The sequence below is a fragment of the Fundulus heteroclitus genome, chromosome 11 (assembly GCF_011125445.2).
Source record: "Fundulus heteroclitus isolate FHET01 chromosome 11, MU-UCD_Fhet_4.1, whole genome shotgun sequence".
Lineage (NCBI taxonomy): Eukaryota > Metazoa > Chordata > Actinopteri > Cyprinodontiformes > Fundulidae > Fundulus > Fundulus heteroclitus.
Window position 1 is genome coordinate 25,810,415 of NC_046371.1, and position 27,740 is coordinate 25,838,154.

At 42.8% G+C, this 27,740-nt stretch overlaps 1 protein-coding gene across 2 annotated transcripts; it reads right to left on the reverse strand.

Annotated features, from left to right (window-relative positions):
• Positions 1–27,740, reverse strand: nlgn3b (neuroligin 3b). 2 transcript variants are annotated; one of them, XM_012867182.3, is made up of 7 exons: positions 27,437–27,740; positions 17,942–18,620; positions 14,193–14,252; positions 13,176–13,325; positions 11,412–11,597; positions 6,704–7,493; positions 1–1,760 (listed from the first exon to the last, which is right to left on the reverse strand). In XM_012867182.3, exons 2-7 carry the CDS (start codon positions 18,420–18,422, stop codon positions 968–970), a joined length of 2,460 nt encoding a protein of 819 aa, XP_012722636.2. In that variant the 5' UTR covers positions 18,423–18,620; positions 27,437–27,740; the 3' UTR covers positions 1–967. The 2 variants fall into 2 exon arrangements, with proteins under 2 accessions (XP_012722636.2, XP_012722638.2); XM_012867184.3 differs by lacking the exon at positions 14,193–14,252.

Here is a 27,740-nt window from a genome sequence, read left to right on the forward strand (position 1 = left end):
TCAAATATCAGTCTAAGTTTATTCTGTACAAACAAGCCAAGCCAAAATCATGAGTTAGTTAGAATAGCAAAACACATGTTAAGCAATATTTTGTTTATAGTGAAGCAGAAGTTATATCCCCTCAGTGAACCTCACTGAGAAGGAAATGAAAATCACATAGAGCCAAAATATAGCAAGGGATACCCAAGTGGACTACAAGAAAATACACAACACCACATATGCAAAACTGAGAGGTTAATTTTAAATGATGCCTAATTTACATTTCCGTAGCACAGATTTGAGCACACCCGCTCACCGACACACCCACACCGACCCACTCACACACACACACACACACACGCACGCGATGCGCGGGTCTCCGTACTTGCACCACTGGACCGGAACATTTTGGCCAAGTCGGACCTTTCCCAGCTATGGATCCACAATAACTCAGTGCTCAAGCGATGTACAAGGCATTTGGAAAGGAGTTACAATAAAAATACCTTTTTCATAATAAGCAATATGATATGAGAAATGCGTATAAAATAGCTGGATAATAGCAACAGTAGTAATGCTTCTCTGCTTTCCCAAGGACTCCTCTCCAGCTGCGCCGTGAGTCGTGAGCGTCCCTTTGTTCCACGAGAGCAAAACAGAGACCACAGAGTAAGAAAAAGCTTCCCATACAAATCCAACTGTATAAACATTATACTAAGTTCCTGCTAGGTAAAGTTCCAGAAAGTGGGAAATGAAACGCACTTCTCTTTCTTTTGAACTGCCTCCGGGCAAATGATTATTAGAAAATGACTCTGCAGGTAAGACTTCCTACTATGAGAGCGCACAAAGGCAGGATGTTGGTGGTCGCACACCTTTTGGAAAAGACAAACATATTCGATCCTAATTTACGTACACATTCTAAATACAGCTTTTTAAATGTTCCCCGTGTCGTGTTTTTTTTCTCGCCGCCACCGCCTGCGCCCTCCCTGCCAGGCTATACCCGAGTGGTGGAGTGGGTGCTGGGCAGGCCCGTGGAGCTGTAGCCGGCGGGGAAGGTGCTGTACGGGCTCATGTTGGAGAGGCCCATGAGGGAGTTGGGGATCATGGTGATGTTGTTGGGGGTCATCAGGGGGATGTCGTCGGGCGAGCGGCGCTGGCTCAGAGAGTAGCTGGGAGAGGCGTGGAGAGGGTTGTGCAGGGCGTCGCACGGGCTCCTCTGCTGCGACGACAGCGTCTCGTCCACCGTGTTGGTGTGGCTCACGTTGTTGCCTTTGCTCTCGCGCTGCGGGCTGGGCTGCTGGGACGTCTCCTGGCGACTGCGCTTGTCCTTGCGGTAGTACAGGGCGGCGAAGGCCAGGACGTTGAGGAAGAGCAGCGACGCCCCCACGGCGATGGTGACGCTGAGTTCTGTGGAGTAATCCCTGGGGTTCGGCATGATCAGAGGACCCATCTCTCTGCCGCCGTCGCCGTCGCCGTGGGCCGTGGACACGGGAGGCCGGCCGGTGCCGCCGGACCTCTTGCCGTTGGACTGGGTGGGGTCCAGAGGGGTGACTTTGGTGGTGGTTGATGAGTAGTGGAAAATGTCGTGGATGTTGTAGAGATGGGGGACCAGGTGTTTCCAGAAAGCCACTTTGGTGGCTCGGTAGTGGTCGCGGATCCGGGGCTTCAGGCCGATGTGCAGATACAGCTGGTCATAGGGGTCGTACTTAGACCAGGCCACCTCCTCGAAGCGGTTGGCCTTGGTGTGGATGAACTTAGTGTCCTGGGGCACCGGCTTGTTCGGATCCCTGTGAATATAACACAGAAAACCTTAGCAAGCAACATAAACGGTAGGTTCATGAATGCATTAGTTTAGAATAGACTAGACTTTTACTGTCATTACACATGGATAAATATACACGGCAATGAAATACAATTTAGCATCTAAGCAGAAATGCACAAATGCTATAACAGGGTGCTTGCTCTTTTTCCAAATTAAAATTCCAGACTTTTTCCAGACTTTTTTAAAACTGATATTTTTTTTTTCCAAGACCTTAACTTTATGTACTTGTATGCTTGTGTGCCTACTGCCTACTTCGTTGGTTGAGATTGTACAAACTGTTTATTAGAAATGTTAATTTTTATAGGCTAGTATTCAATGAACAAATGCATTATTCACAGTAAATTATGCTTTTACTGATGAAAACGTTTCAAAACATGAAAATCACAAGTACATGAATTTCACATCAAACAAGTGTTTGATTCCATTAGGCTAATACAGTATGTGACCAGTTAGTAAAATTATAGTTTTATAGCCTACCTTCCTATTTCTCATTTCACAATGCCTTTGAGCATACTGTAAAATTCTACCATACATTTTTTTCCCATACTTTATTAAGACTTTCACACAAAATTCAAGACTTTTCAAGGTCTGGAAAACAGTGTTTCAAAATTCCATACTTATTAAGACTTTCAAGACTTGCGCAAGCACCCTGTATAAATACAGCATATATAGTATTTGCATTTAGAGCATTTATGTACAGATAAGGTCAGCAGAGAACACTGAATAAGTTCAGGTTAGCAAATTCTTGCTTTGTCGTCTAGCAAAGCTCAAAGTAAAGGCCTGCATATTAATGTAGGATCCTAACATTACTCAAACATTTAAAATTTGAATATTTTTTTAATCAACACATTATGGACCATTCCAAAAACGTGTTCATTGATAATAATTATATCTGCATTAGAAAAATGTTAGTATTTCAGACATATGGTGCCTTATAAAAAGTGGTTATGCCTCTTGAACTTTTCCACATGTTGACAACAAACTCAATGTATTTTACTGGGTATTTATGCCACAGGCCAACACAAAGTAGAGCAGAATTGTGAAGTGGAAGGAAAGGTATACAGAAAAATATATATTTAGAAATAAACATATGAAAAGGGTGGAGGTGTGCTTGTTTTCAGTCCCCTGAGTCAATCCTGTAGAATCACATTTCGAAGCGATTAATGCTGCAGGTCTTTACGGGTATTTCTTTGCCAGCTTTGCAAACTCTTAGACCGAAACGTTCGCCTGTTGCTCTGTGCAAACAGGCTCAAGCTCAGTCAGACAGGATGGAAAGTGTCTGTAAATGTACTTTTACAAGCCTTTAAACAGATTATTGATTGGATTCAGTTCTGGATCTTAGCTGGGTCACTCTTACAACACTTAAATAAACGCGCAGCTCTGGCAGCGTGTTCAGAGCCGCCGTCCTGCTGAAAGGTGAACCCTCTTTCTCGGCTTCACTGTCCCTGCAGAAGAAAATCATCTCCACAGCATTATGCTGCCACCACCATGTTTCAAGATGACGGTTGCAGATTCATGGCGATACGCAGCGTTAGTTTTCTGGCATCTCTAGAGGCCGTGTTTTGTAGGTTTTTGTGTTGTGCCACATTTGTTGTTTCCCAGATGATGTATAGAAGAGCGCTCCATGAAATGCTCAAAGCCTGGGATGTGGTTATATAATCTAACCCAGCTTTAAACTTTACTCCTGACCTGTCCGCTGTGCTCCTCGGTCTTCATAACGCTGTCGGTTCACTAATGCTTTCTATCAAACCTCCGGGGGCCTTTTAGACCAGTCATATTTGTACAGACATTAAATTACACACACACACAGACTCCATTCTCTACATGACTTCTGAAGGCCATTGGATGCACTGGATGCTATTTCGAGGCGTCGGAGCAAAAGGGGCTGAATCCAAATGCACAACGCACTATTCTGATTTTTATTTGTGAAATATATGTTTTGGAAAACCAAGTATCTTCTTTCTGCCACTAAACAATTTTGCACTACTTTGTTACTCTATCACCGAATCCCAAAATAAAATCCCAATCAGTGCATTTAAGTTTTTGGTTGTAATGTGAAAAATGTGTAAAATTCGTAGAGCATGGATACCTTTGTAAGGCAAGCAATGGAGTCATGTTCATTCAATTAGGGAGGCTTTTCTATAAACCTATCAAAAGGGAAGACTGATTTGTACAAATAAAAGAGGTAAATAGGCGCACACAATGTAATATTCCCATCTCTCCTCCTAGGCCACAGCTTTCTTCGTGCACAGCAGCATTAGCGGCCCACAGCGACCCGTGCTGTGCTTTCACCTTCTGCCGGGGTCAACCTACACAAAGATTTATTGCAGCTGTAGAGTACTTCCAGCAAAGCAGCAGAGGAGTCCACCACTAACGCGAAACTCACTTAAGTGTCTCTCGGCTCAGGGGAAAAAAAAAAAAACCCAGTAAGGCTTTGCTTTCGAGAAAAAAAAAAAGGGTCTGTAGAGCTTCACACAGTTGAACTCTAGCTTTTTCTTTTTAACAGTCAGCATCAGAGCAGAGCTTTGTCTTGAATGCTAAGCATCATTTAGTGACCCATATAAAACTATTTCAAAGGTAATTTTCGATTTGATATCCGATTTGATATCTAAAAATCTGAAAAGGAAAATGATAGAAATGCTGTTTTTTTAGTTAAATCAATAGTAATACGAGAAATGAAAGATCCAAAAGAGAAAAATGCAGATATTCTTTCTATCTGAAAGTGCCTAAAGGGCATTCAGACAACTAAGAAAAATTGAATCTAGATTTTAGTCTGCATAAAACAATTAACAGGCCATCCTTAGGTTGGGTTCATAGGTCCCATTAGATGCAAGATTGACGGCCAATCAAGACATTCTTCCTCAATCTGATCACCTTTACCTATAAACACAGACGTTTGTCCAGATTTAGCTGTTCTGCGCTGTGATTGCAAGTCTTTATCTGTACGGCATGAGCGGTCTCACTGAACAGGTCAGTGACTTTCGATTGAAGGTGAAATTACGTTGTGGCTCCAAAACCTATCAGATCGCACAGCTGAGGCCCCGAGGGGAGATGTTGGATTTGCATGTTTAGACAGGGCTCTCCATCAAAAACAACGTGGCAGAGAATATCCTCTGGATAAATAAGGTTTCAGCCAGCAGGGAATGATACAAACACACCAGAATGAGACAAATTAGCAAAAAAAAAACAACATTCTGGTGACATATTACTTTTCCCCCTTATATTGTTTTTTTTTTTTGCCACTGGAAAATGTCATTGGTTCAACTTATAATTTTTGCAGTCTATGTCACGTTTTGGTTAATCTGCTAGGACTCAGTTTTAGGCAAAGATTTTAGCATTCAGCGACTTTAAAAACTTAAACCATGTAGACTCATCTTCAGTGTATTGTACTGGGTGTTTTAAATTATACACTAACACACACCAGTGTTTAGAGCTGTGCTCATTCACAACTCACCTCCACCAAGGACCTCCTCCTTGGTTTCTCCTGACCAGAGCACCTCCTCCATCTTTGCTTCGTCTCCTACGTCAGTGTTAAATCAACCACTGTACCGTCAGTGACCGTCAGGTGTGCCGTGGAAAAATTATTCGATTTCACCTAATTGGTCTAAAAAGATTTTCTGAACACTTTTTATTTGAAATAAGAAATATAAAAGATGATAAAAATACACTTTTATGTTTGATTGATTCCTATTCAAGACACTGTGATAAGAATGACTATATTGTCAATATAGGCGGCTACAGAGTATCATTTGTTTAACACTTTTGGTCGGTGGCGTGCCTCGTGATTTTTTTTTCAATGAAAAAAATGTACCTTGGCTCAAAAAAGGTTGAAAAACGCTGTCCTACATAACGAGTGGCCGAGCGCAAACAGGAACTTCTTACGGCTTTCTTTCAAAAATGACATTCCTCTTGTCGCTCATCTACACATCAGGTTTATGAAGGGCATGACCGACAGTGGACCTCCCACCTGAGCAGAGGATCTCTGCAGCTCCTCCACAGTCACAATGGACCTCTTTGCTGCTCCCCTGTTATTTCGTGTGCCGTGTTGCTGTTGAGCCACCCTTTTTCTATTCCTCTCTCATAATAACCCAGCCATGCTTCAGTCTTTCTCCCGGGCCTGTCTGCTGTGTTCCCCGCTCTTCGTGATGCTGCTTGTTCACTAATGTTCCCCTATACAAGCCTCTGAGGCCTTCACTGAAAAGCTGCATTACACTGAGATTAAATTAGACGCCGGTAGACCCAACTGGTTAATCAGAGGGACTTCTCAAGGCAAGAAGTGTAACTTGACTTGATTTAGGGGTATCAACGTTAAGGGGGGATCAATCCAGATAAATGCGGCCACACTATTTGAGAACCTTGTTTTCCATCCACTAGACGACGACGCACTCCCGTATCTTTGACAAGCACTACAGTTGCATCAGGAGAGATTAATAGGAAGCAAAAAACATGCTACTGCTGAACATCTAAGTAGATCTCAGCAGTTGTTGCGTTCAGGATAAAAGATGACAAAAAAAAAAAGAACGGAAAATTGAATAAAATTAAATAATTTTTGACACGTGGGACCCTTAACATGAGTTGCAGCTCAGGAAGCAGACCCACATTTCAGTTTTTAGACTCTAAGGAATTCAATACAAAGTGTGCGTGTGTGTGTGTGTGTGTGGGGGGGGGGGGGATTCATGAGAGAGTTTCAGTTTAATGACAAAGGAAAAAGTTGAGATGAGGGTGAGAGAGATCTGAGAGGGAATTCAGGCTTCACTTAATTAGCGGACTCTACTTCAGAGCGAAACCAGCGCTGGGGTTGCTTCTCAGTCGAGACAGGAATGTTAAATTAGATAGTGAATAAGAATTAGAAGGACAAAAAAAAACAATAAAAAAATCACATTCGTGGTAGCTGCTGATGTCACTCACCCGCTCTTCGCAAAGTTGGTCCAGTACGTCATAACCACGGCGCTGAGCATGATGTCATTCCTGGAGAAGTTGCAGGGGAACAGATCCGTGGGGCCCACCATCGGGATGCCAAACACGTAGGGCACCTCGTCCCCATGCGCCGAGTCTGACCACACGGGCTTCATCAGGCTCTGGCAGTGGTGATAGAAGGCGTAGAAGTACGTGGGCGAGCCGTAGCGGGCGTGCAGGTCGGCCGTCACCACCGACGGCTCCACCCACTGGTGGTCCGTGAAGAGGGCGACCAGGGTCTTCCTCCGGGTCTCCGGGTTGTCCTTGTCGGCCCAGTCCGTGTACATGAATTTAATCGTCTCCCTCAGGGTGTCCTTGCCCTCCGGGTAGCCGTACAGGCTGTCCACGAAATCGGACACGGCGAAGTCAAAGTCGCTGCCGGAGACGCCGTCCTCCAGGTCCATCACGTTCTCAACGAAGCGCAGCCCCTCGCCCTGATTCACGCCCAGCATGATGTCGTAGTTGAGGAACTCCCCCTGCTCCATCAGGATCTCCGGGTCATCCGGGATCACGTCGCCGTCGATGACGGGGCCGAAGGCCACGCGGTAGCGGTCGGCCTGGATGTCCTGCTCCACGAGCTCCTTGGCGCTCTTCTTCTGCAGGCAGGACACCATGTCCACGGTGTCCAACACGTTGCAGCCAACCCTCTCGGCAAGCATGCGGGTGTATTTGACTGGGTGGTAGTTGACGGCCCAGCTGGACAGCGCCGAACCGCTTTGGATGATGGCTCTGTGGAACAGACCTTGGAAGAGAAAATTAAAAAAATAATTAAAAAAAATAACAATAATAATAACAGCACAGGATGACAGCTTGTGTTTAACCTAATGAATGCTTCATTTTGAAGAGCCCTAAGCAAAACCATGATTCATATTACACCAACCGGTTTTTTTTTTTTTTTTTGGTTTTGTTTTTTTGCATTCCATATACACAAATTGCATTTACACATATGGTGGTTGACAGCGAAACTGATTCTGTTCAATTGCAATTTTTTTTGCCCAGAAGTACGCAAATTGCTCACTATTTTGTTGCTGTTTTTATGATCGCACTTCTTCCAACCCATATGCAATTTAGCAGATTTATAGTACATGAAAAAAAAATTATATCTTGACTTTGTGAAGAACAATATAGACGAAAGTGAATTTCCACTATGGAATTCTTTTGTTTTTATATATATAAACGCATTCTGAACGCGAGTCATGGCACAACTAATGCAGAAGGAAATCAAATTATTCTGTTTGATTTAATACGCATGTTTAAAAACCTGAAGAAATTAAAAAGCTATTCAAACTATTGAAGTCAAAGTTACCCCAAAACACGCAGTCTGGCCAGACTTTACATCGTTTACGTCAGCGAAGTAAAAGAAAAATTCAAAAGAATCCACCGTAGAAATGTCGAGGGACCTCTGAGAGTTTGTTAGATGAAAATAAAAATGGAAACTTGTGACGTGCTTTGATAACTGGCCAGGAGGAGCAAAGAGAGATGAAAATACAACGATTAAAATGTCCGGTGTTTCCCCTGCTTCTCCCCCTCTATGCAGATCCCATCGCCGCGTGTCAAACTACCGGTCAATTTGCAGCACTGTGTCAGCGAGTGGGCGTCAGGGTTTTTTTTTTTTTTTTTACTCCGACGGTTCTTTGCAAACATACTGTAATTGTAGAATCGTTAATATGGTGTCTCTAACAAGCTGCGGGGCTTACACAGAGTGCTGACGCCAACTGTACAGGGGTGTGTGTGTGTGTGTGTGTGTGTGTGCAGGGAGCTGAATATGCAGTAACCCTGATCCCTCAATGTTGATACAGAGAACAAGCTGCTCTTTTGAACTGTTTACATGCGATTTATCACCTCCGTCTCCGGGGAATTCGAATGGAAAAAGTACACCGCCCTAACCGGACAATTCATCGGAATGTTATGCTAAGGTTTTACGTTCAGTGGAAGAATAGAGCGGCAGTAGGGCTACTTTCTGTATTTATTGCTGTTCTTTATAATCATCCCCCCCCCCCCCTTCTCTCTCTCTCAATTTCAGGGCAGCAGTGAGCTGGTCTGCTTCAAAGACAGCTGGAGGTCTTTGTGCAAATGCTGTAGCGAGTGAGCACATCCAATACAAATCCCCACAAAGGACAGCTGCCACAACCTCCCTGGCAGTGATGGAAAACACACACACACACACGCACACACACACAAATCCTGCCCTTCTTTCTGATTCCTTCCCTGCATCAATAAGCAAGCTGCGTGATTGGCAAAGCGACAATAAGGCGAGTTCAATTCTAAGACGACCCCACATATTGAAATACAGGCCTCTGAGGCTTGCAGGTAGCTTTGAGAGAACATCTATCAAATGCATTGACCTTATGTTACCCGCTTTTCAAGGGGTTGCAATCACCGCAGTGTGGGTGGGTTGCATCGGCACTGTCTTTGGGTATTTTTGTTGAATTGTCACCGACGGAAAGTGTTTTTAAGGAGACATGCCTGCAGGTTTGCAGGTTACACGGTGTAACATATTCACCGGGACTTTTATGTGAAAGGCCATCGCAAGGCTTAGGTTATAAAACATTATCCCATCACAGAGCAGCAGTGTTGTAGTACTCGAGTCCGAGACTCAAACTCGAGTCCGAGTCATTAGCTAAATTTAGAGACTCGTGACTTGACTTGAGCACTGATGACTCGAACTTGGACTCGGACTCCTACATTCAGATCATTCTGACTCGGAAATTGAGAAAAAGACTCAACTTTTTTTTTATATCATTAGGCTATAATTTTAATATGTCATTAGAATATTATTTGGTGTATGATTTTAATATCTAAATTATTAGTGCAATGGAATGTTACTGCTTCATGTCATACATCACACGTCACGGCATGTTCCTACAACGAACGTTAATTTTCACTGCGGAACTTGGACTCGACTTGATCAATAGTGACTCGACTCGGACTTGACTTGGATGAGTAGTGGACTTGACTCGGACTCGACTCTGATTTTTTTTTAATGACTTGGACTTGACTCGGACTTGAACACTGGAGACTCGAACCTGGACTCGGACTCGAGGCATAGTGACTTGACTACAACACTGCAGAGCAGTACTCAGTCCATCATCCGCACGGGGAAAGAGTATGGCGCAGCTGCAAGACACGCCTGCCAACTTAAAATGATCATTTACAGTTCGCCACATAGGAGACCAAACATAGGGAAGTAGGCGAGACCGAAACATAACTTTTTGGTCTATGTGCAAATCACCCTAATTACACTAACCCAACAGTGGACCATGGGGGTGGCAGCATCATGCAGTGGAGATGCTTTTCTTCAGCAGGCACAGGGAATCTGGTCACAGTTATTGGGATGATGGATGGAGATAAATGTGAATGAATGAATGAATAGTAATTGTATTTCAGACAATCCAGTGTGTTATTAACACACACAGACATTATGTGTAGATAATATTGCATATAAATAGATTAAACAGTATGTATAATTTAATGAAATACATTGGAATTATGGAAGAAAATATTTTAGAGGCAGCTTAAGACCTGAGGCTGGGGCGTAGTGTCTCTGTCCAGCAGGGCAACTAGCCTTAAACATGTAGCGAGAGCAGCAAACGAATGGTTTAGATCAAAGCATGCTCATAGGTCTGAGTGGCCCAGTCAAAGTACATGTCTAAATCCAATCCGGTGCGTGTCCAGACTTAACACAAAAGTTAGCATCAGTTCAAACTGGCTAAGCTTGTGGTATTTTGTGAAGAACAGACAAAAAATTTTAGTCTCCAGATATGGAAATCTGATGGAGACATACCCCAGCAGATAGCAGCTCTAATTACAGCTAAAAGTGTTTCTGCAACATCTTAAACTGAGTGGCAGAAAAAAAATAAAAATCCACGCCACCCTTTTCAGATTTTTATTACAATATTTTAAAACCCATTTATAATTCTAATTTCCCTTCCGCTTCCGTTTCACGAGCTTCTTTGTCTTGGTTTATCACGAGAAAGCCCAATGCATTAAAACCAACTTTGTGGTTATTATCTGACCAAATGGCTAACGTGTGAATACCATTGCAAGGTAACGCGGGACTTGTTTTTTTTTGTTTCAACGCTGTCTGTTACCTGAAAACACGCTCCTTGTTCTAACATTTTGAAGGAAAGCGAAACCAACTCTTAAAAAACAAAAACAAAATCAATGCTGGTTTTAGTAACTATTTAAGTTTGCTGACATGCACACAATAGTCAACAGATCCAGCGCCGCGTATCTGAAAAAGCAAATCAGTTCTGTTGGTAAAAATCTCTCTGGTGGACCCGATGGCATGCTGAGAACTTTATAAAAACAACAGGCTCCTGTAAGAGCTTCACATTTTAGGGGGGGGAGACGGAGCTTTTAGACTGATTAGTTTGTGTGGAGAGGAACAAAAGCAATCACTTACTTAACAAATACCCCATTTACCCCACCCTGTCATCATAACACTTCAGCTCGCTGCCAGAGCATGCATAGCCATGCATAAAACATGAAGAAAGTTCAAAAACTAAAAATACTCGGTTTGAATACGAATATATATATATATATATATATATATATAAAAAGTGGGATAACGCGGTCGGCTCTGTATCGAAATGAATGACCTAGATATCGACTGATGAAGCCGGTGTAGCTGTAAGTGTGCCGAATGTCACATTCTTACCCTCTGAGTGGTGGGACAGCGTCAGCAGACTGACACACGAAGCTCCAATCCCAGATCCAAAGACTGTTATGCGGCGCGGGTCTCCTCCGAAGTAGCCAATGTTTTTACTTATCCAGCGCAGGGCCTGAATCTGATCCAGGAGGCCGTAGTTCCCCTTTGCCGCCTGGTCACCGGTGCTGAGAAACCCTGACGTACACACAGAGGCAACAGAGCCAAAGCCAAGATTAAGGCAATGCACTACAGAGTAGGACACATCTTTGATCCAAGCCGGTTGCCCTGCAGGGAATCCGACTGGACGGAGACAGATTTCCCTCAGGTGTAAATATGCTTTTGCTCTCTCCTGCTGAGTCTCACTGCTGTGGTCAGCTCCCTATAGTTCTCCATGAGCGTTGCCCTTGTTCATCATGAGCTGAGGTTTTGCTCATCGAACCTAAAACATCCTCTCAGAAAAGTCACTTTGCTCTATTTAACGTGCATGTATTAACTCTATGAAATAACGCAAAAAATCAGAGGTACTCCCGGTCCCTTTGCGTATTCCCCCGGTCTAGCTCCATCTAAAACCCCTGAATGGTGAACAGATTAAGCAGCATGTATTACCTAAACCATTTTCACTCTCGAACACAACAGAGGTTGATAATCTGGTGCAGATCAGATAAATCCACGGGAAGAGAAACAAACTGGGCGCTGAAGAGAATTAGCATCGTGATTCCTCTAAAGAAATAGCGTGAGCCAAATCAATTGTACAGAGCTCTAACGCAGAGCTTGCATACATTTAAGGATTAGTGATAAGATTATAAACTAATGACCCCTGTGGCAGGTCATTCTCTAAGACCAAAGCTTCTCGAACCAGTACACGGTGGGGCGGGTGGTAGCACTGTTGCCTTGCTGTCCATAAACATGCCTGTCAGGTTAACTGGTTAACCCAACGACTGCTGGAGAGATGCTACACAGGGTGACTGGGGACACTTCGTGAAACCGTGGACTCTGTGTGACACAACACGCAAAATTGTGTGCAAATATCCATACGCATATGTGCAAGCGGAACCAATTCAACTTTGCCCGTCCTTTCTGACTTTTCTCAGTTTGCATAAAAGTGCTGGAGATCTGAGATCACCAAAACTTAACTACTCTACACTTTATCCCAAGTGCTGTTCATTAAACAAATAATATAAATAAGTGAAAAACAAGAATGCTAAAAATTAAAATCCTGAAAAAATAAATAATCTGGCTGATATTGTTGTCATGCCATGTAGTTATCTTGTGAGCCAGAGCCAACAATAAATTACTAAAAGGGGACATGTCATGCAAAATCCAGTCTTTTAGCCCCTAAATACATACATGTTGTGCAGAAAAGTTTCATTCAGTCTGTCAAGGTGCTACGTGGATATCTTTCTATTGTGTTTGTGTCATATTATGTTTTATGTTATGTTTACGGGCTGTGGGGCAACAATAACGAGGAATTCAGACCAGAGCGTTGCAGTTCCACTTTATATATAGACCACAATTGAATGCTTTCCACGTGAAAAAGGGAGCCATTAAAAAGCACAACATGTCCCCTTTAAGGAATTTAAATACAGAAGGTGCAAACATTTAAACTGGGCGGTGCGGTGGTGTGCACTGAACGATGGCCTCATCTGCAAACGGGCTCCCAAATCAAGCCCTGCTCAGAGCCCTGTTGAACTTTGGGCCGGTCCTGCTCGGAAACCGCGGTACTCACTGAGGTGTTGCGAGGATAAAACGGGTTACCACACACTGGGTCATCACCTAGTATTCCAATCCTGTAGTTGAGCGTGACGACTACGACGTTCCCGTAACTGGCCAGAATGCTGCCATCCATCATGTTCCCGGTGCCCTCCATATAGGAGCCTCCGTGGATGTAAACCATCACAGGTCGGGCTTCGGAGTCCCTTATATCTGCAACGTCAACACACACACACACACGCACACACACACACACACACACACACACACACGCACACATACCAAGCAAATGAGTGCAGGTACAACAGCGCTGAAGTGGAGGATTAATCGAGAACTGTTGCTGAAACTTTATATCACGGCTGCCCGATATGAGGTATGAGAGAGGACTGTTTAGAAAATGTACTTGGAGGCAAGCCAGAGTGGTAGGCTCGCCCTATAAAAGCTGTAATGACAATCAAAAGATGCATGGTAAATACACTTTGACAAGAGTTATGAATCTAATCAACGGTTCTTTATGGAACATGGGGGGTGTCGGCCCAAGCAGACTTGCCATATGCACTAAATCTAAAAATCTCTGTGTTCGACGTAGTGAGAAAGAGGCTTTGATCCGAGCCGCGAAGAACACATACTTTCAATGTTAAGCATACGCATGCAAGAATGAAACACGTTTTTTTTTTTTTTTGTATTGCATGTTGAACTCAGAAGCACAATGTTACATTAAACGTCTGTTCTCTGGCTGTGTGAACCAGAAAGGGAGGGGAAAAAAAAAAAAGATCTAGTTCACGATACTGACAAATGAGTTTCTTTAGGACAGATAAGCAGATATTTCAGTCAGTGAATCGATGCGTGGAACAACAGAGACGGTGCACTTACTGAAAAGACTGCAACAATTCTTAATTCAGGACAGGAGATGCACTAACAGAAAACCTATGCCATTATAGATCAGGCTTTTTATTTCATTCAAAGAAAGAAAAAGAAAAAAAAAAACAACAACACAGTTGTTTGGAAAAGGAAAAAAAAAAAAAAGGATTTGAACAAGAAGAATCCATGCATCAAGACTTTGAGCTCTTAGAAAAATACCTTCAGATATATGAATCTCAGCGTGTGAGAAAGCCGCCCCCCTTTTCTTGTGCTGGCTTCCTGGGATTCAGAAAGGAGGAGGGAAAAAAAAAATACAAAATTCAAAAAAAGCACGGTAGATTTGACTGCGCCTCTTATTTAATATACCGCCCCCAATCAGAGAGGAACGAAGAGAAAAGAGCCAGAATCTCTATCTGGTTGTAAAAAAACCAAATCAAAAACATCAGACAGTTAAAAAGATGGCAAAGGAGAGCTTTAAACAAGGAAAAGTTTGTTTGCTCTTAACTATGAAAAATGATTCCCCCCCCACCCTCACAGATTTCTTCTGTTTCTGATTTTTCTGTCACACTTAAATCTTTTAAATCAAATTATAATATTTACATTTAGCTGGGTAAATTATTAATAAGCAGTTGGGAGGCCCCTCTAAATTTAATATTGGGTTGCCGTTTACACAGTTGGCTTCATTCAGCCTCATCGGATTGGTCAGATAATTAACAGCCTGTTTAAGGTCGTGCCACAGCATCTTAATTGCATTTACGTAGGTCTTTGCACTTTTAGCCTGTTGACTAGCCAGTTTTAAAACCTTTTTTTTTTTTTTTTTTTACCCTTGCTGGAGTGCTTCAGATCATTGTCCTGTTGCATAAGTGCGCTTGAGCTGAAGGTCAAGAACCGATGGCGGGACAATCTACTTCAGGGTATTCTGCTGGAGATCCAAACGCATGATACCTTCGTCACTGGCATTGTTCAACACTCTCCTGGGTTTTTCTTCGTTTGCGTATGATTGGCTCCCGCTGTGGTTAGCATTAGAAGGTCTAGGCTCATCCGGCAGCTTTATCCAAACCCGAGATCCTTCAGAGATTCGACGCAGATCCGTCTGAGCTCATGTCCGGCCCGGTCAACCTTTGTTTTGTCAGGGGTTCATCACCTGGAGCGCCATCAGGTTTGATACATGGCTAAGCTTCAAACAAATGTAAAGCTTAATTACACGCTAATTACAAGATTCAGGTAACAGGAAGACAAGCTACGCTTTAGCCTTGAATCTTATTTTTCTGTCCTTGAATTTCTCTAGACGGGGGCATCATATGTTGCTTTTTTTCCCCCAGCTGCCTTCAGGTGTCCAGCAGGGTCTGTTGAAGCCACTTCTGGATTCTACAGGTATCGCAGTAGTCAGACCTGGATTTGGCTTTTGAAACTGAGCTTAGCTTTCTGACAAAAATGTGGATAATAACTTTTTTACATTCAGTCCAGTTGGCTTGGGTAGCTGCTTTTCTATTTTCTTTTATTTATTTGTTTTGCTTAATAAATAAAATCATTAATTGAAAGCTGCTTTTTGATTAACTTACCAGTTAATTGTTGTCTCATAAGAACATTTGTTAATCTTCTGAGACACTTAAGTGTGACCGAAAAAAAAAAAAAAAGCAAAAACATTAGAAATCCGTAAGGGAGGGATGCTTTCTCGCAGCACTGTGGGTTTTTCGGGAATGACACAGAAATGATCCATTACATGAGAGCTGCTGAAGGTGAGTCTTATATTATTTTGGTCTGCAACTGCCATGTCGATTGCTCAAGTAAATCACTGCAGAATACATTACAAAAACAAAATGTTTTGTTCCTACTAATAAAAAAAAACCAACAACAATCGTCTCAGAAGATGCATCTAAGCGGCTCAGGGTTCAGGAAAAAAAAAAAAAACGCTTCGTTCAGAAGTGCTGGAGATTAGCCTTAAAGAAAACAGCGAATGAATGTTGAAATCGCAAAATGCACGCGGTGCATTTCAAATTAATAAAAGCGTGCAGATCGGAAGGGGTCATGTTGCTTTTCTAATGCATTTGAAAAAAGAGAAATTTAATTGACCTGCTTTTGCGCCAGGTGGCCAGGCCTACAGGGAGCACTCAGGCGAGGAGCTTTATGAAATGCATGGGCTGCACCATTTTGGACAGCTCCCTTTCAAACAGGCTGTTTATCGGCTGTTGCTATGCTACCACGGGGAGGGAAAAAAAAAAAAAAACTGTCTCAAAGAGCGGTGTGGCACATACACAAGCAGAAGAACCCAGTTCAACACTGAATGCTGAACGTTTTTGCAGTACCTGAGAGGAGAGGGCGAAAACCCGCTCAGAAAAAAAAACGTGCTTAATTAGCACCTTGAAGTAACGCAAATTAGGAGGAGACTGTTCGTCATTGCTGGGTTTTTCCAGATCACGCAGCGTTACTGCCGAATTACATTGTTCTTCTAATCTACAGATTCACAGCAGACACACAAAATGTTCCCTCGCCGGCTCATTCCACAGCTCAGACACAGGCGAGGATTCAACATGCGGAAGACAGTTGACTCCTGCGCCTCTTTAATTGGCCCCCGACAGACACACTGTCTGAACAAAACAGTGACTCATTAATATGAAGAGAATTTGAATAAAGGAAACTTATTTCTAAAGCTATCCTTACAAGGGAAGGGCTAAGATGAGATTCTGAAAGTAGACTAGTTTAATCATATTTATGTAATCTCTTAAAACAGTATGTATAGCATCGTCTTGTCGATCTTGTTGGTCAAAAAGAGGGCGGGGGGGGGGGGGGGGGGGGGGGGGACTAGCATGTTGGTTTTTACAATAACTAGACTAAAATATCACATTAACACCACTCATTAGTAGTTCTTAAGTGCTTATTTCGGAGAAAGACAAACACAAGATTATGATAGCTGATTAATTAGTCAGGCTATCTGCTCTGGTAGTCAGTCTGCGATGGAATTTTTAACAGACCTGCTGTTTGCAGCCTCCTAATGTTAATAAGAGAGACGGGTGTTGTTTTACACAATTATTTTACCAAGCAGCCAAATCTGACATTCTTTGAAACAGGAAAATGTGTAGTAGTCTGACATGCAGTGTGCAGCCCAAAAAAAAAAAAAACGAGGGGGAGGGGGGGATTATTGCTGTGTTAATTGACACCTTTTTCATGGACTTTATAGTGACTTAATAAGAGCTTTAAATGGTAATTGCTTTGATATGTTCATGGGTTAAAGTTGCATTGTTGAATGTCGGTGTGACTGGAACAGGTCGGCTATACCCTCTGAACTATAATTCAGAAACAAGCAGCCAGGATGAACGGAAATGTTGCAGATCCGTTCGTTGAGACACGTCTCACTAGAGCCGGTGCATCTGCCGTTCGTTTTGACGCGAGACAAATGCATCACCGTGGCGTCGCCCATAAAAACGCATCCATTATCTATTCGTTATACTGAACGCCCTGTCTTTTTCCCGCTCCAGCCCACAAAACTCCACTGCCGTTGCTCTCTCGCCGCTCCACACACAGGGAGAGAAAACTGCTGCCGCTCTGGCACTTTTACGCCGACATCTCATTAAAAGGGTCTTTTAAACTCTGGCTTTAAGTTTTAAAGCCATAACTTTTTTTTTTTTAAAACCTACCGGCATGCGTATCCCTTAGGAACACTTCTTGTTTTATTTTTAAAGCCGAAAAACAGCTTTGTTTCATTTTCGTCTTTTAGAGGAGAAGACTAGTAAAGTCATGCTGTACAGACGGGCGTGCCGAACATTTCTGCTTGTGTAAAAACCAGGCGGCGTTCATTTGAATGGTAAATCAGCCTTTGGTGGTAGCGGTGACATGAGCAGCGGCCGCAGACTGGGTTGATCACAGAACAATGAATTCTGCAGCAGCAGCAGCAGCAGCAGCAGCAGCAGCAGCGGGCGACGGACATGGAGACTCACAGCCGCCCGTTTTTTACCCCCCCACCCACTCACCGTCCTCCGTCGGAGCGTAGATGTTTAGATACAAACAGTCCTCGCTCTGATCTTGAATGTAAGTGGCTACTGTGTCCAGGTTATAGGTGAACCATATGGGCATCATGATCTCCGGCGCCGTGTTGTGGATGTTCTGCGGGCACACGGGCATGAAGTGGGTGGCGTTCTTGACGCCCGACCACGGGGAGGGCTGCTCGGGGGGCATGAAGCGCTTTTCGCCGACGGGCGGGGCGGCGTAGGGGACCCCGAGATACTGATCAACGGGTCTGAGGACCTCGCTGGGCACGGGCACCCTGAGGCCCCGCAGTTTCCCGAACTGGGTGGTGACGGTCGGGTAGAATTTCTGGCTCGTCGCTTTGGTCGGAGGCCAGCAGGAGCACAACATCCACCAAAGGAGGGCGCAGCGGGCGGCGGTCGCAGTCCCTTGCTGATGTAGCAGGTGTGCAGGCGACAGATGGCCTCTGAGCGTAGCCAGCCACATGGTACGGGCAGGACGGTGCCGCTGCACGACACAAATGCACACTCTAGCGTCTGCTTAGGCCCTCTGCACTGACCCCGGTCACACAGGCATCGCTCGGTTCCTCTTTAAATCCAAGCGATCGCTCCTATCGAATCCAAATGCACCTCAGCCAGGAATGGAGAGCCCCTGCTTCCTGTTTTCATGGCAGTGCGTACAGATCTGCGACAAAAAAAAAAGAAGAGAGCAGTAGGACAGTTAGTAGGCCACAGAATATGCAATAATGAGAAAGCCAGACTTTCATTTCTCCACTTTGGACTCTGTCTAAAGTAAAGAAATGCACTGATATATGCTGAAAGTGAAAAAAAAAAAAAAACCTGAGCATGAAGTTTGAACTTTTAGCAATAATAATAAGCTATCGGTTAAGGAAGAAAATGTAAATAGAAATCTAAAAAAGAAAGAAGAGTTTTTTTTTTATTATTATATGCAACACATAAAATCCTTAGAACATGTTTTATTACTATTTCTACAGATGCAAAGTAAGCCTTGGTTATGAAAAGAAAACCCTTGACCGAGATGCACCTTGACTGAGGTAGATGAATGATCCTGTTAAACTTCGTAATCTTTAAATTATGGTCTGGTTCCCTCTTAGCAAGAGAGGAGTACGGGACGTCAATGCACTGCACAGAAAACAATAACCCGCTGATAGAATAAGGTGCGCTGCTGCTCATGGGACAAGGAGGCTGCACACCTTAAAAGTGGTCATCACTGTGATGCATGGGTCCGGCCACCAAAATGTGACACTTTCCCCGGGGAAGGTTTTTCTTTCTGTTGGAAGGACAGTGTCTGATCACAGGATGCACGTGCAGTGCCGGTTAAAGGTTTGCACGGATTACCCATCATGACTGGTGTCATATTGATTTTCAGCCTTTGAGGATAAATTTAGGACATTCTTTTGGAAGAAGCTGGGGTATCAACACAATAGAGAACTTCCAAGATTTTTTTAAAAACAACAATTGGGGGAAGAACTTTCCTTCTGAGCTTTAGACTATCCGGAGGATTTGGCTTGTGCCGCAGCGACTTTGCAGGTTTGAACCCAATCAGGATTTGGAGAGGATGATGGAGCATGTTTAGAACGTATCGTATGTTTCACTGTATGCAAAAATGTTATTACCTGTGGATTATATAAAAAAAAAAATCAAAATATTGCAAATATTGTGTGCCTAACGTTTGTTTTTAAAAATCGTTCCAAAAATCTGTTGCATTTTGCATTCTCAGCGGCCAGAACTGCCTAACAAGCAGTTTGTTTTACTTTCCAAACTACAGCAATTAGCATCAGCTTTTCTCAAAAGCTTACCGAGTCTTTTAAAGGAAGAGGTGACGGCACGCAGTGATAAACAAAGCCTACTCAGAACTGATTCAAAGCCACCTATGGGGATCCAATTTGGAAGGAGCACCTATTTTTGAAGGCTTACATTTTCAGCTTCAGCTTTCAGCTTGCTTTTTTTAAAAAATTATTATTATTTTTAACACACAGCTTAGCAAATTTGCAAATAATTGCATGTTTTAATCACATATTGCATAGAATTCGCTCTTTGCATTTTCAAGATGAGGGAAAAGGGGAGATAATTGATGATTGTTTGAGTTAAAGAATCTAATATTTCCCGGTACCCAAAGCTCTAAACAGATGCTTTTAATTGGAAAGATTCACGCCTGTATGTACTAGAGAATACTAATCTTCTTATCAGCAAGACCGAAATCTGAAAAGCACATCTCAAGATAAAAGGCCTTAAAGCTCCTTTTGATTTTTTTTTTTTTTTTTGGTAAAAGGAACAAGCCGAACGGCAAATGAAAGAAAATTCTTTAATTTATAGGCGAGATTAAAAAGGCACACTCTCCAGGAATAATAAAAAAAAAAGAAGCCCCTGACCTGGTTATGTTTCACTGTTTAATTTTCAAAACCGCTGCATGATGAATAGATCATTTGTATCTTTCAGTACATCTAAGCAGCACTGTTAGACACTGACATAGAGATGCATAATGGAAGTGTTGCACATTCCCAGAATAAACACGTCTGATGGGACCACACAGACACCGAATCTTCCACATGCACCAGAGTAAATTTAGGCTCGCTGAAAGATTCGAAGGAAACCTTCCAGGATGCAGACAGACGATCCGAGCTAAAGGCTTCTTTACTGTGGCTCTGTCCAGAAATAGATTTCGGTTTTACTTTCGCCGTGATCAGTCCAACTGATTGTTAGAAAGAAATACTTTGTTTATCTTTAAACCTAATCTTCCCATTTTCCGGTTTCAAACAAACATATTTTAACATTCTTAAAATCATGCACAGGACTACATCACACTAATTCTGCATTTCATCTGTAAAATCCAACTTTTAATGTGAGTAAATGTATTCAGTGGATAAGTAAAATCCAATGTTTAGAAAAAGATTTCATGCAGTTCCTACAAAATGAATATAGCGTGCCTTTTTTATTTAGTCTTTACCTGTATAATGTGATTAGAGTGTTGAAATTATTTTTATTAATACTCCATGACGTCCAGTTTTCTTTGGTGCATACATTTGACAAGGCAGAAAGGACAATTGCTCTTGGCCCCTCTTCAAAATGGGAAACACAAGAGAACATGTCATTTATGTTAGCAGATATTGATTTCCCAATGTCGGTACATAGCTACAAGAAAAAAGCTACTAGTACGAACTTGCCCATTTCTAAAGTCGCAAGCAGTAATCAAAGTATAAAACAACTCAAACTGTGGTAAACAAGGCTGGATGACGACCCACCACACAGTCAGGACTATATTATATTATATTATATTATATTATATTATATTATATTATATTATATTATATTATATTATATAAACTAACAGTATCTCTAATCTCTAATGATGTATTATAGCTTTAATTTCCAGCGCAAAAACCAGCGAGTCTGTAAAGCACCCAATACCAGACCTTATCTGAACAGATCAACAATTAGCTCAATAATTAACCAGCTAATAACAGTTTATTATACCGTCGGTGTAACTGTATAAAGAGTGGCAAAGACGTGATAATATCACGTCCGATAAGGGGTTGACTATTACTACTAGATTTACACGCTGTTTATTCTAGATATGGTTTCATTCCATAATTTATCCTTGATATCTGTATCGAAATCATATTAAAAAATAAATGAATGTTATGTGAACAGTATTAATCAATTTGATATTAGCAGCAGTAGGAATGATTGCTGTTGGCTGTGGAGGGTCTTTGAGTTATCTGAATTAACAACTGATTTATTGCTTCCGCTGTGAAAATGAATAGGGGAACCCCCCCCCCCCCCTCCCCAAAAGCCCAACCCCTCCCCTGATCGCGTCAGCTTAATGCAAACTGTTAACAAGCTGGACGTTACATCAAATTTGAAAGGAACAGCTGGGCTGTCTGTCTTCCAGTTAGCTAGTTTGTCATAAAAAATATGCACCCTGTCTTACACTGGCCTGTCAATGAACAATGCAAAAACAAGCTTGTTAACCTAATCGGATTTATTGATGAGTCTCATCAGAAGGCCGCTGCTACAAGCTCCATTTTTAATCTGATGAACCTATCAACAAGGGGGGACAATTTCCCCTGACTAACTCGTTAAAGTGATTAACCATATTCCTGATGCGTCCAGCTTTCCTCTGCCTCTGCACTATTTTGTATGCACTGTGGGGAGTGTAAACAGACACACTCGTGTAAAAAAAAAAACAAAAAAAAAACGTGGCGCTGTCTATCTTTCACAGGTGCTGCGCATCAACTAGCAACAACATCATTACTGCCTGCCAATTTGTGAGCGATGAGACAAATCAGATCACTTTCCCTCTCGCGCTATCGCAGAGGTTCATGTGAGAGGAGTTGGACTCGTCTGCTCCCGGCCCGGCTTTGTCTGTATTAATTAACAGTCACGAATGTTCCCCGCGGCCAACGCACAAAAGGGAACAGGACAAGGCTTTCCTCTATCACCTACTCGCTTACATGACAATGATGTGAAGCTTCCAGGACGTTAACAGGGAAACGGCCGAGAACCTGGTTTTCCTCCAGGGAGGACGGGGCCGCGTCTTCTGGTTTGAAGGTGACATGGATGGAGAATGCATCGAAAGGGATTCATTTTCAGTGGTCGGGGAGAGAATAGCTTTTAGGACAAGGTATTGTGTTGGTAAGTTTGCCTGCAATTCACAACGAAGCGGTGACAGGAAAGATTAAAAACAACTGGGGGTGCTGAAAAAATTTCAATCAATTCCTAATATGAATGTCATCGCCCTTTAAATTACACAGACATGGCACAGAGTATCAGTCAGCATGCATCTTGCTTCAATCTGACGTCGAATCAAACATCTAATTTAACCGGCAGCAAAGCCAGTGTGGATTCGTTTGGAGGCATACACAGAAAAAAAAAGAAATTTTAAGGGTATTAAGTATTCAAATAATTTGAATCATTTCAATTGGCATCAAGTGTATTAGGTTGTGAATTGAATGCTTAATTTTAGTTGAATTCTAACAAGATTGACTACTATGTTTTGGTAACAAATCATACCAAAAACTAACCTGATAGACCATGTGTAGCACTCTAGTCCTGCAAATTATCAATCTGGGACTGCTCCATTTGAGTCTGTTTAGAGAAAGGAAGGAATTTCAGCAGAACTCTCCAAGCGGATTGGGCGAAGCAACACCTAGTGCCCACCTACCAAAGGTTGAGAGTTAATACGTAAGCAGCACGCATCGTGAGAAAGCCAAGCTAGTCGAGGCGTTTCTTGCTGTTCTACTATCATGGAAGAAACTGTGGTTTCTTACAAAACACATGTGATAGCAGCAGCTACGCGTGTGTCCTCCTGCGCTGCTGTGTCTGTGTTGGTTCGTCTCCAACGCTCTTCATTTCGTCGGCACCTGTATGTCCCGCCTTAAACCCCCGATACTGCGACGTGATTGGCCCGAACCGTTTTTGGCGGTTCGGGACGCAAACGCTTGAAGACAGAGCGGTACAAGATGCATTCTTGTGTGTTTGTGAACGCACGAATACCACGGGAATTCATCTTGCAGGCGAGGTTAACCAAAATCATCTTGCTTAGACTTTACCTAAAGATGTTGGTTCAGTCAGCCAGTGGGGCTGTGTCCTCGGCCCTGATCTCTTCGTCATCTTAACCCACCACTGCTCTGCCATCCACCCCAAAAATCATGGTTGTGAAGTTTGCGGACGACACCACTGTGATGGTTCTCATTTACAACAATGATGGAATGGGCATGGGTGGTGAGGACAGTTGCAGGGGATTGTGGGATGCCGTCTACAAGATCTGGACACGGTTTATGCTGCCCAAGTCCAGAAAAGGGCCAGACGCATTACCGCTGCCTACCCACCGGGGGAAAAGCACTGTTTGACCACTTCCATCAGGTAAAAGCTTCAGAAACATTACATCAAACCCTAATAGACTAACTAAAAAACAGCTCCTCTCCAAAAGCTGTAAGGGCTATCGCCGCCCGCTGAGAAGTTTGTGGTCTGTTACGTGTTACATTCACACTACTGCTAAAGCCTATTTGGAGACTCGATTTTATCCGGGAATGTCTTATTGCACAGTTCTGTACATGAAGCCTTAGGATTACTACACAGAATTCACTGTGGGCATGACTGTATCATTGAGGAACTGTTTAGTGATTAATTCATGAAACGACACAGTAATTCATATCGTTGGCAAAATGACTGATATCAGACTTTTTTGGACTCAGATAGAAATTTGATACCACTCACACGCTTTAAGCTTCTCAGGAAGTGTGTTTGGTCAATCCAATCAACTGATTTCATATATATATATATATATATATATATATATATATATATATATATATATATATATATATATATATATATATATATATACATACATATAGTCAGGTGCGGTTTCCAGTAGGAAACCCTTAGGCGTATAAATTTAAATGCTAAAAATTTGTTGTGTTATAAATAAATATAAACCTATTCAAATTTAAACAGTATCTTAAGATATTTGTTTTTAAAACCTTATGTTTTGGAGCGAGAATTTAAGCTTTTGTCCAGTTTTAGCTAGATTAGCAACTGTGCTAATGCGAAAGCCAACCATGCTAGCAGGATGGGCTTCTTGAGTCTGAGGCAGCCTTTTCGGTACAATAGATTTCAAAATCAGATTTATGTTTCTTTTTCTGGGTGGAGAAATTTCAGATATATACCGTATTCCTGTTGTGTATCAACTGTTGACAAATTAGTGCAAATGTTGGTAGTTGGGTTATTGAAAAATATATAAGTTGACAAATATTGCCTGTTATCTCTGAGATTGAATGATATTTAAATGAATACATTTGAGAAAAATTATATTCATGTTAGTTTGAATTTTGTTGGGTAAATACATTTCAAAAACTGGTTGGAATTAATGTAGTTTATTTTACCACCGCAAAAATCAATATATGTTATTGTGATTTTTGTAAAGTAAAGTAGCACATAATCGTAAAGAGGAAAAAAATATGCAAATGGTTTTCTCAATGCCTAATAAAGTCTTAAATGTATGGCACGCCTAGATATTAGACACTGCAGACTCAATACTCTTTAAAACCTCCTTTTGCTGCAATTACAGCAGCAAGGGTTTGGAGTCATGCACCTGGCAGCTTTGTGTTTATACAGGTTGGGTTTTTCTGCTTAGTTTTCAGAGCAAAATATCTCAGGCTTGGTCAGATTGGATGGAGAGCGATCTTTAAGTTTTGTCCCAGATTCTCAATTAGATATAGATCCAGACTTTGATCTACGCCATTCGAGTAGCTCTGCTTGTATGTTTTATGATTGTTCTCCTGCTGAAAGGGGATCCGCTGCCTCAGTCTGAAGTGTTATGCGGGTCGTCTTCCAGGTTTGTCCTTTCTCTAGCTCCATCCCTCCTCCCATCAACTCTGACCAGCTTCCCTGTTCCTGCTGAAGAAAAGCCTCCCCAGACCATGATGGTTTCACCTCACGGGATCTTGTGTTTAGCTCTCCTCCATCACCATCTTCTGTATATTTGCTGTTTCTCCTGCATTGCTTCCAAGAAAACTGGAAGATGGACTTTTTTTTGCAATGGCTTTCCTCTTGTAAATTTTCTATAAAGGCCACGTGGAAAGTAAACCTATTGGTTGTGCGTTTAACAGGTTCTACCACAGGACCTGTGGGTTTCTGCAGCTTCTCCAGTTACCAGGAGCCTCTGGGCTACAGTTTTTTTTTTCTTTTGAAATAACTGGAACTAAACTAGACCTGTGCAGACTGTATTAATCTGACATCATTTCCAATATGTCACATTGATTAAAATCTTGGCAAAGACAATTGTTGACATAGTTGCACCCAGTGCATTGGTTACATTCCAATGCTATGCTTTCTCGGTAGATCTACTATAAAGCTTTCTGACATTATTCACAGTAGGCATAGCACACACTGAAAGAGGCACTCCTCTGGCTTATAGTGGGACAGTTGTGGACAAAAAGCTTTATGGTGTGCACCAGACGGACTCTGTCTTAAAAGTAAACCATTGCACTGTTAAGTGGATGAACTGCCATGTTACTGGTCAGCTCAGGCAGACAGCGAGCCCAGAATTCATGTCCCTAGAAAAACAAAAACAAAAACAAAACAACAACACTGAAATCTTAATGTTTCACAACCACACTGCACGATGGTGTTTATAATATAATAATAATAATAATTATTATTATTATTTAACTTTATTGATCTCACAATGGAGAAATTCACTTCTGTATCTTAACCCATCCCCTTGGGGAGCAGTGGGCTGCCACTGTGCAGCGCCTGGGGAGCAATTGGGGGTCTTGCTCAGGGACCCAGAATGGCAGCTTGTGGGAGTTGAACTCAGAACCTCTGGGACCGAAGCTCTGTGCTCTAACCACTAGGCGGTTTCTACTTATCCCATGCTGGTATGGGGAATGACTCCCTGCAGTGGCGCCAACATGGGGTGGAGGGGTACAAGGTGAAAGACGGCAGGAACAATTTGCCAACACCCTTTTCACATATGGTTATTTATTTACCTACCTATTTATCATCTCATTAATTTATTATGCATCTATTACATAGCATCGTATCGGGACGCCTTCCCAGCCTCACTTCCTGCATTTAATCACAACACCACATAGCTTATATTGAAAATGTTGGGCTTTGGTGCACCCCACCCCCATATGACCACCACTTTTTTTTTTTTTTTTTCTTTTTTTTTAAACTTTCTGGATGCGCCTCTGCTCCACACACCAGACTAAACCCTGGCTGACTCGATCCCAGGGGTTGCAAACCTATTAAGAGTGATTGCTATAATCATGTTTCACTCCACCAATACTATTTCTACACCTTGCGGTATCGACAGGCGCACAATTCAGCACCAATTCGGCGCTAATAAAAACCTCTGGGACAACATCGCATTGATTGCAGTGTTCTGATATACCTTGGGGAAAGGTGCTGGTGCTGGTGGTGCTGAAGGTTGCTTGAAATGAAAGGAGCCGAGTATTTTCAAACAACGGGACGGGGCTCCCAATGTCCTTGCAATCCGAGCGACTGGGAACAAACGTGTTCTCGGATCTTGTCATTCCCCCCCCCTCCTCACCAGAATCTGCCAGCGGACTAGACAGGACCGGGGATGGATGCATGGATCAGGAGAGCATGCAGGGAGCACTCAGCATAATAATCACTGGCTCATAAATTAACGCAAAGGGACCAAACCCACGGAGAAAACCAAGCCACAGCCCTGGTAGCATCGACACAACTGCTGTAGTGTGTGCGCGGTGCCTGGCGGTGTGACTGGGAAGCTTGTTTAATCTAGGTCTAGGACGGAGGGGGGAAAAAATAATATCGGATATGGAAGGAAGATATCGAGGGGGGGAAAAAAAGGGGGACCAAGCCATAATAATGAGCAATGGTCAGCCCAGATGTCAGTTATCAATCAAGACGGAGAGAGTAAGAGAGAGAGAGAGAGAGAGAGAGAGAGGCAGGAAAAAAAAAAACAGCATCATTAGGTTAACTCACCTGCTTCTACACCAGCTGAAACGCGCTCCATCCCATCATACCGTTCCCGTCAGTCAGGACGCAAGATCAAGGAGCTGGAGAAGGAAAAATAAAAGAAAAGGGGGGGGGGGGAGGCTGTGCGGAATATTCCCCCGGTTTTCGGATATCAAACACGCGGATCTTCTTCTCTTATCTGCTGCTCCGCGCAGCCTGTGTGCTTTGCGCATTCACGACGCCAAGGTCAGGAGCGCCAACGGTTTTAATGGAGCGCCCACCACACAGATCTCTACGGCGCCCACTGCCAGCGCGTTACCAGGCAACCGCC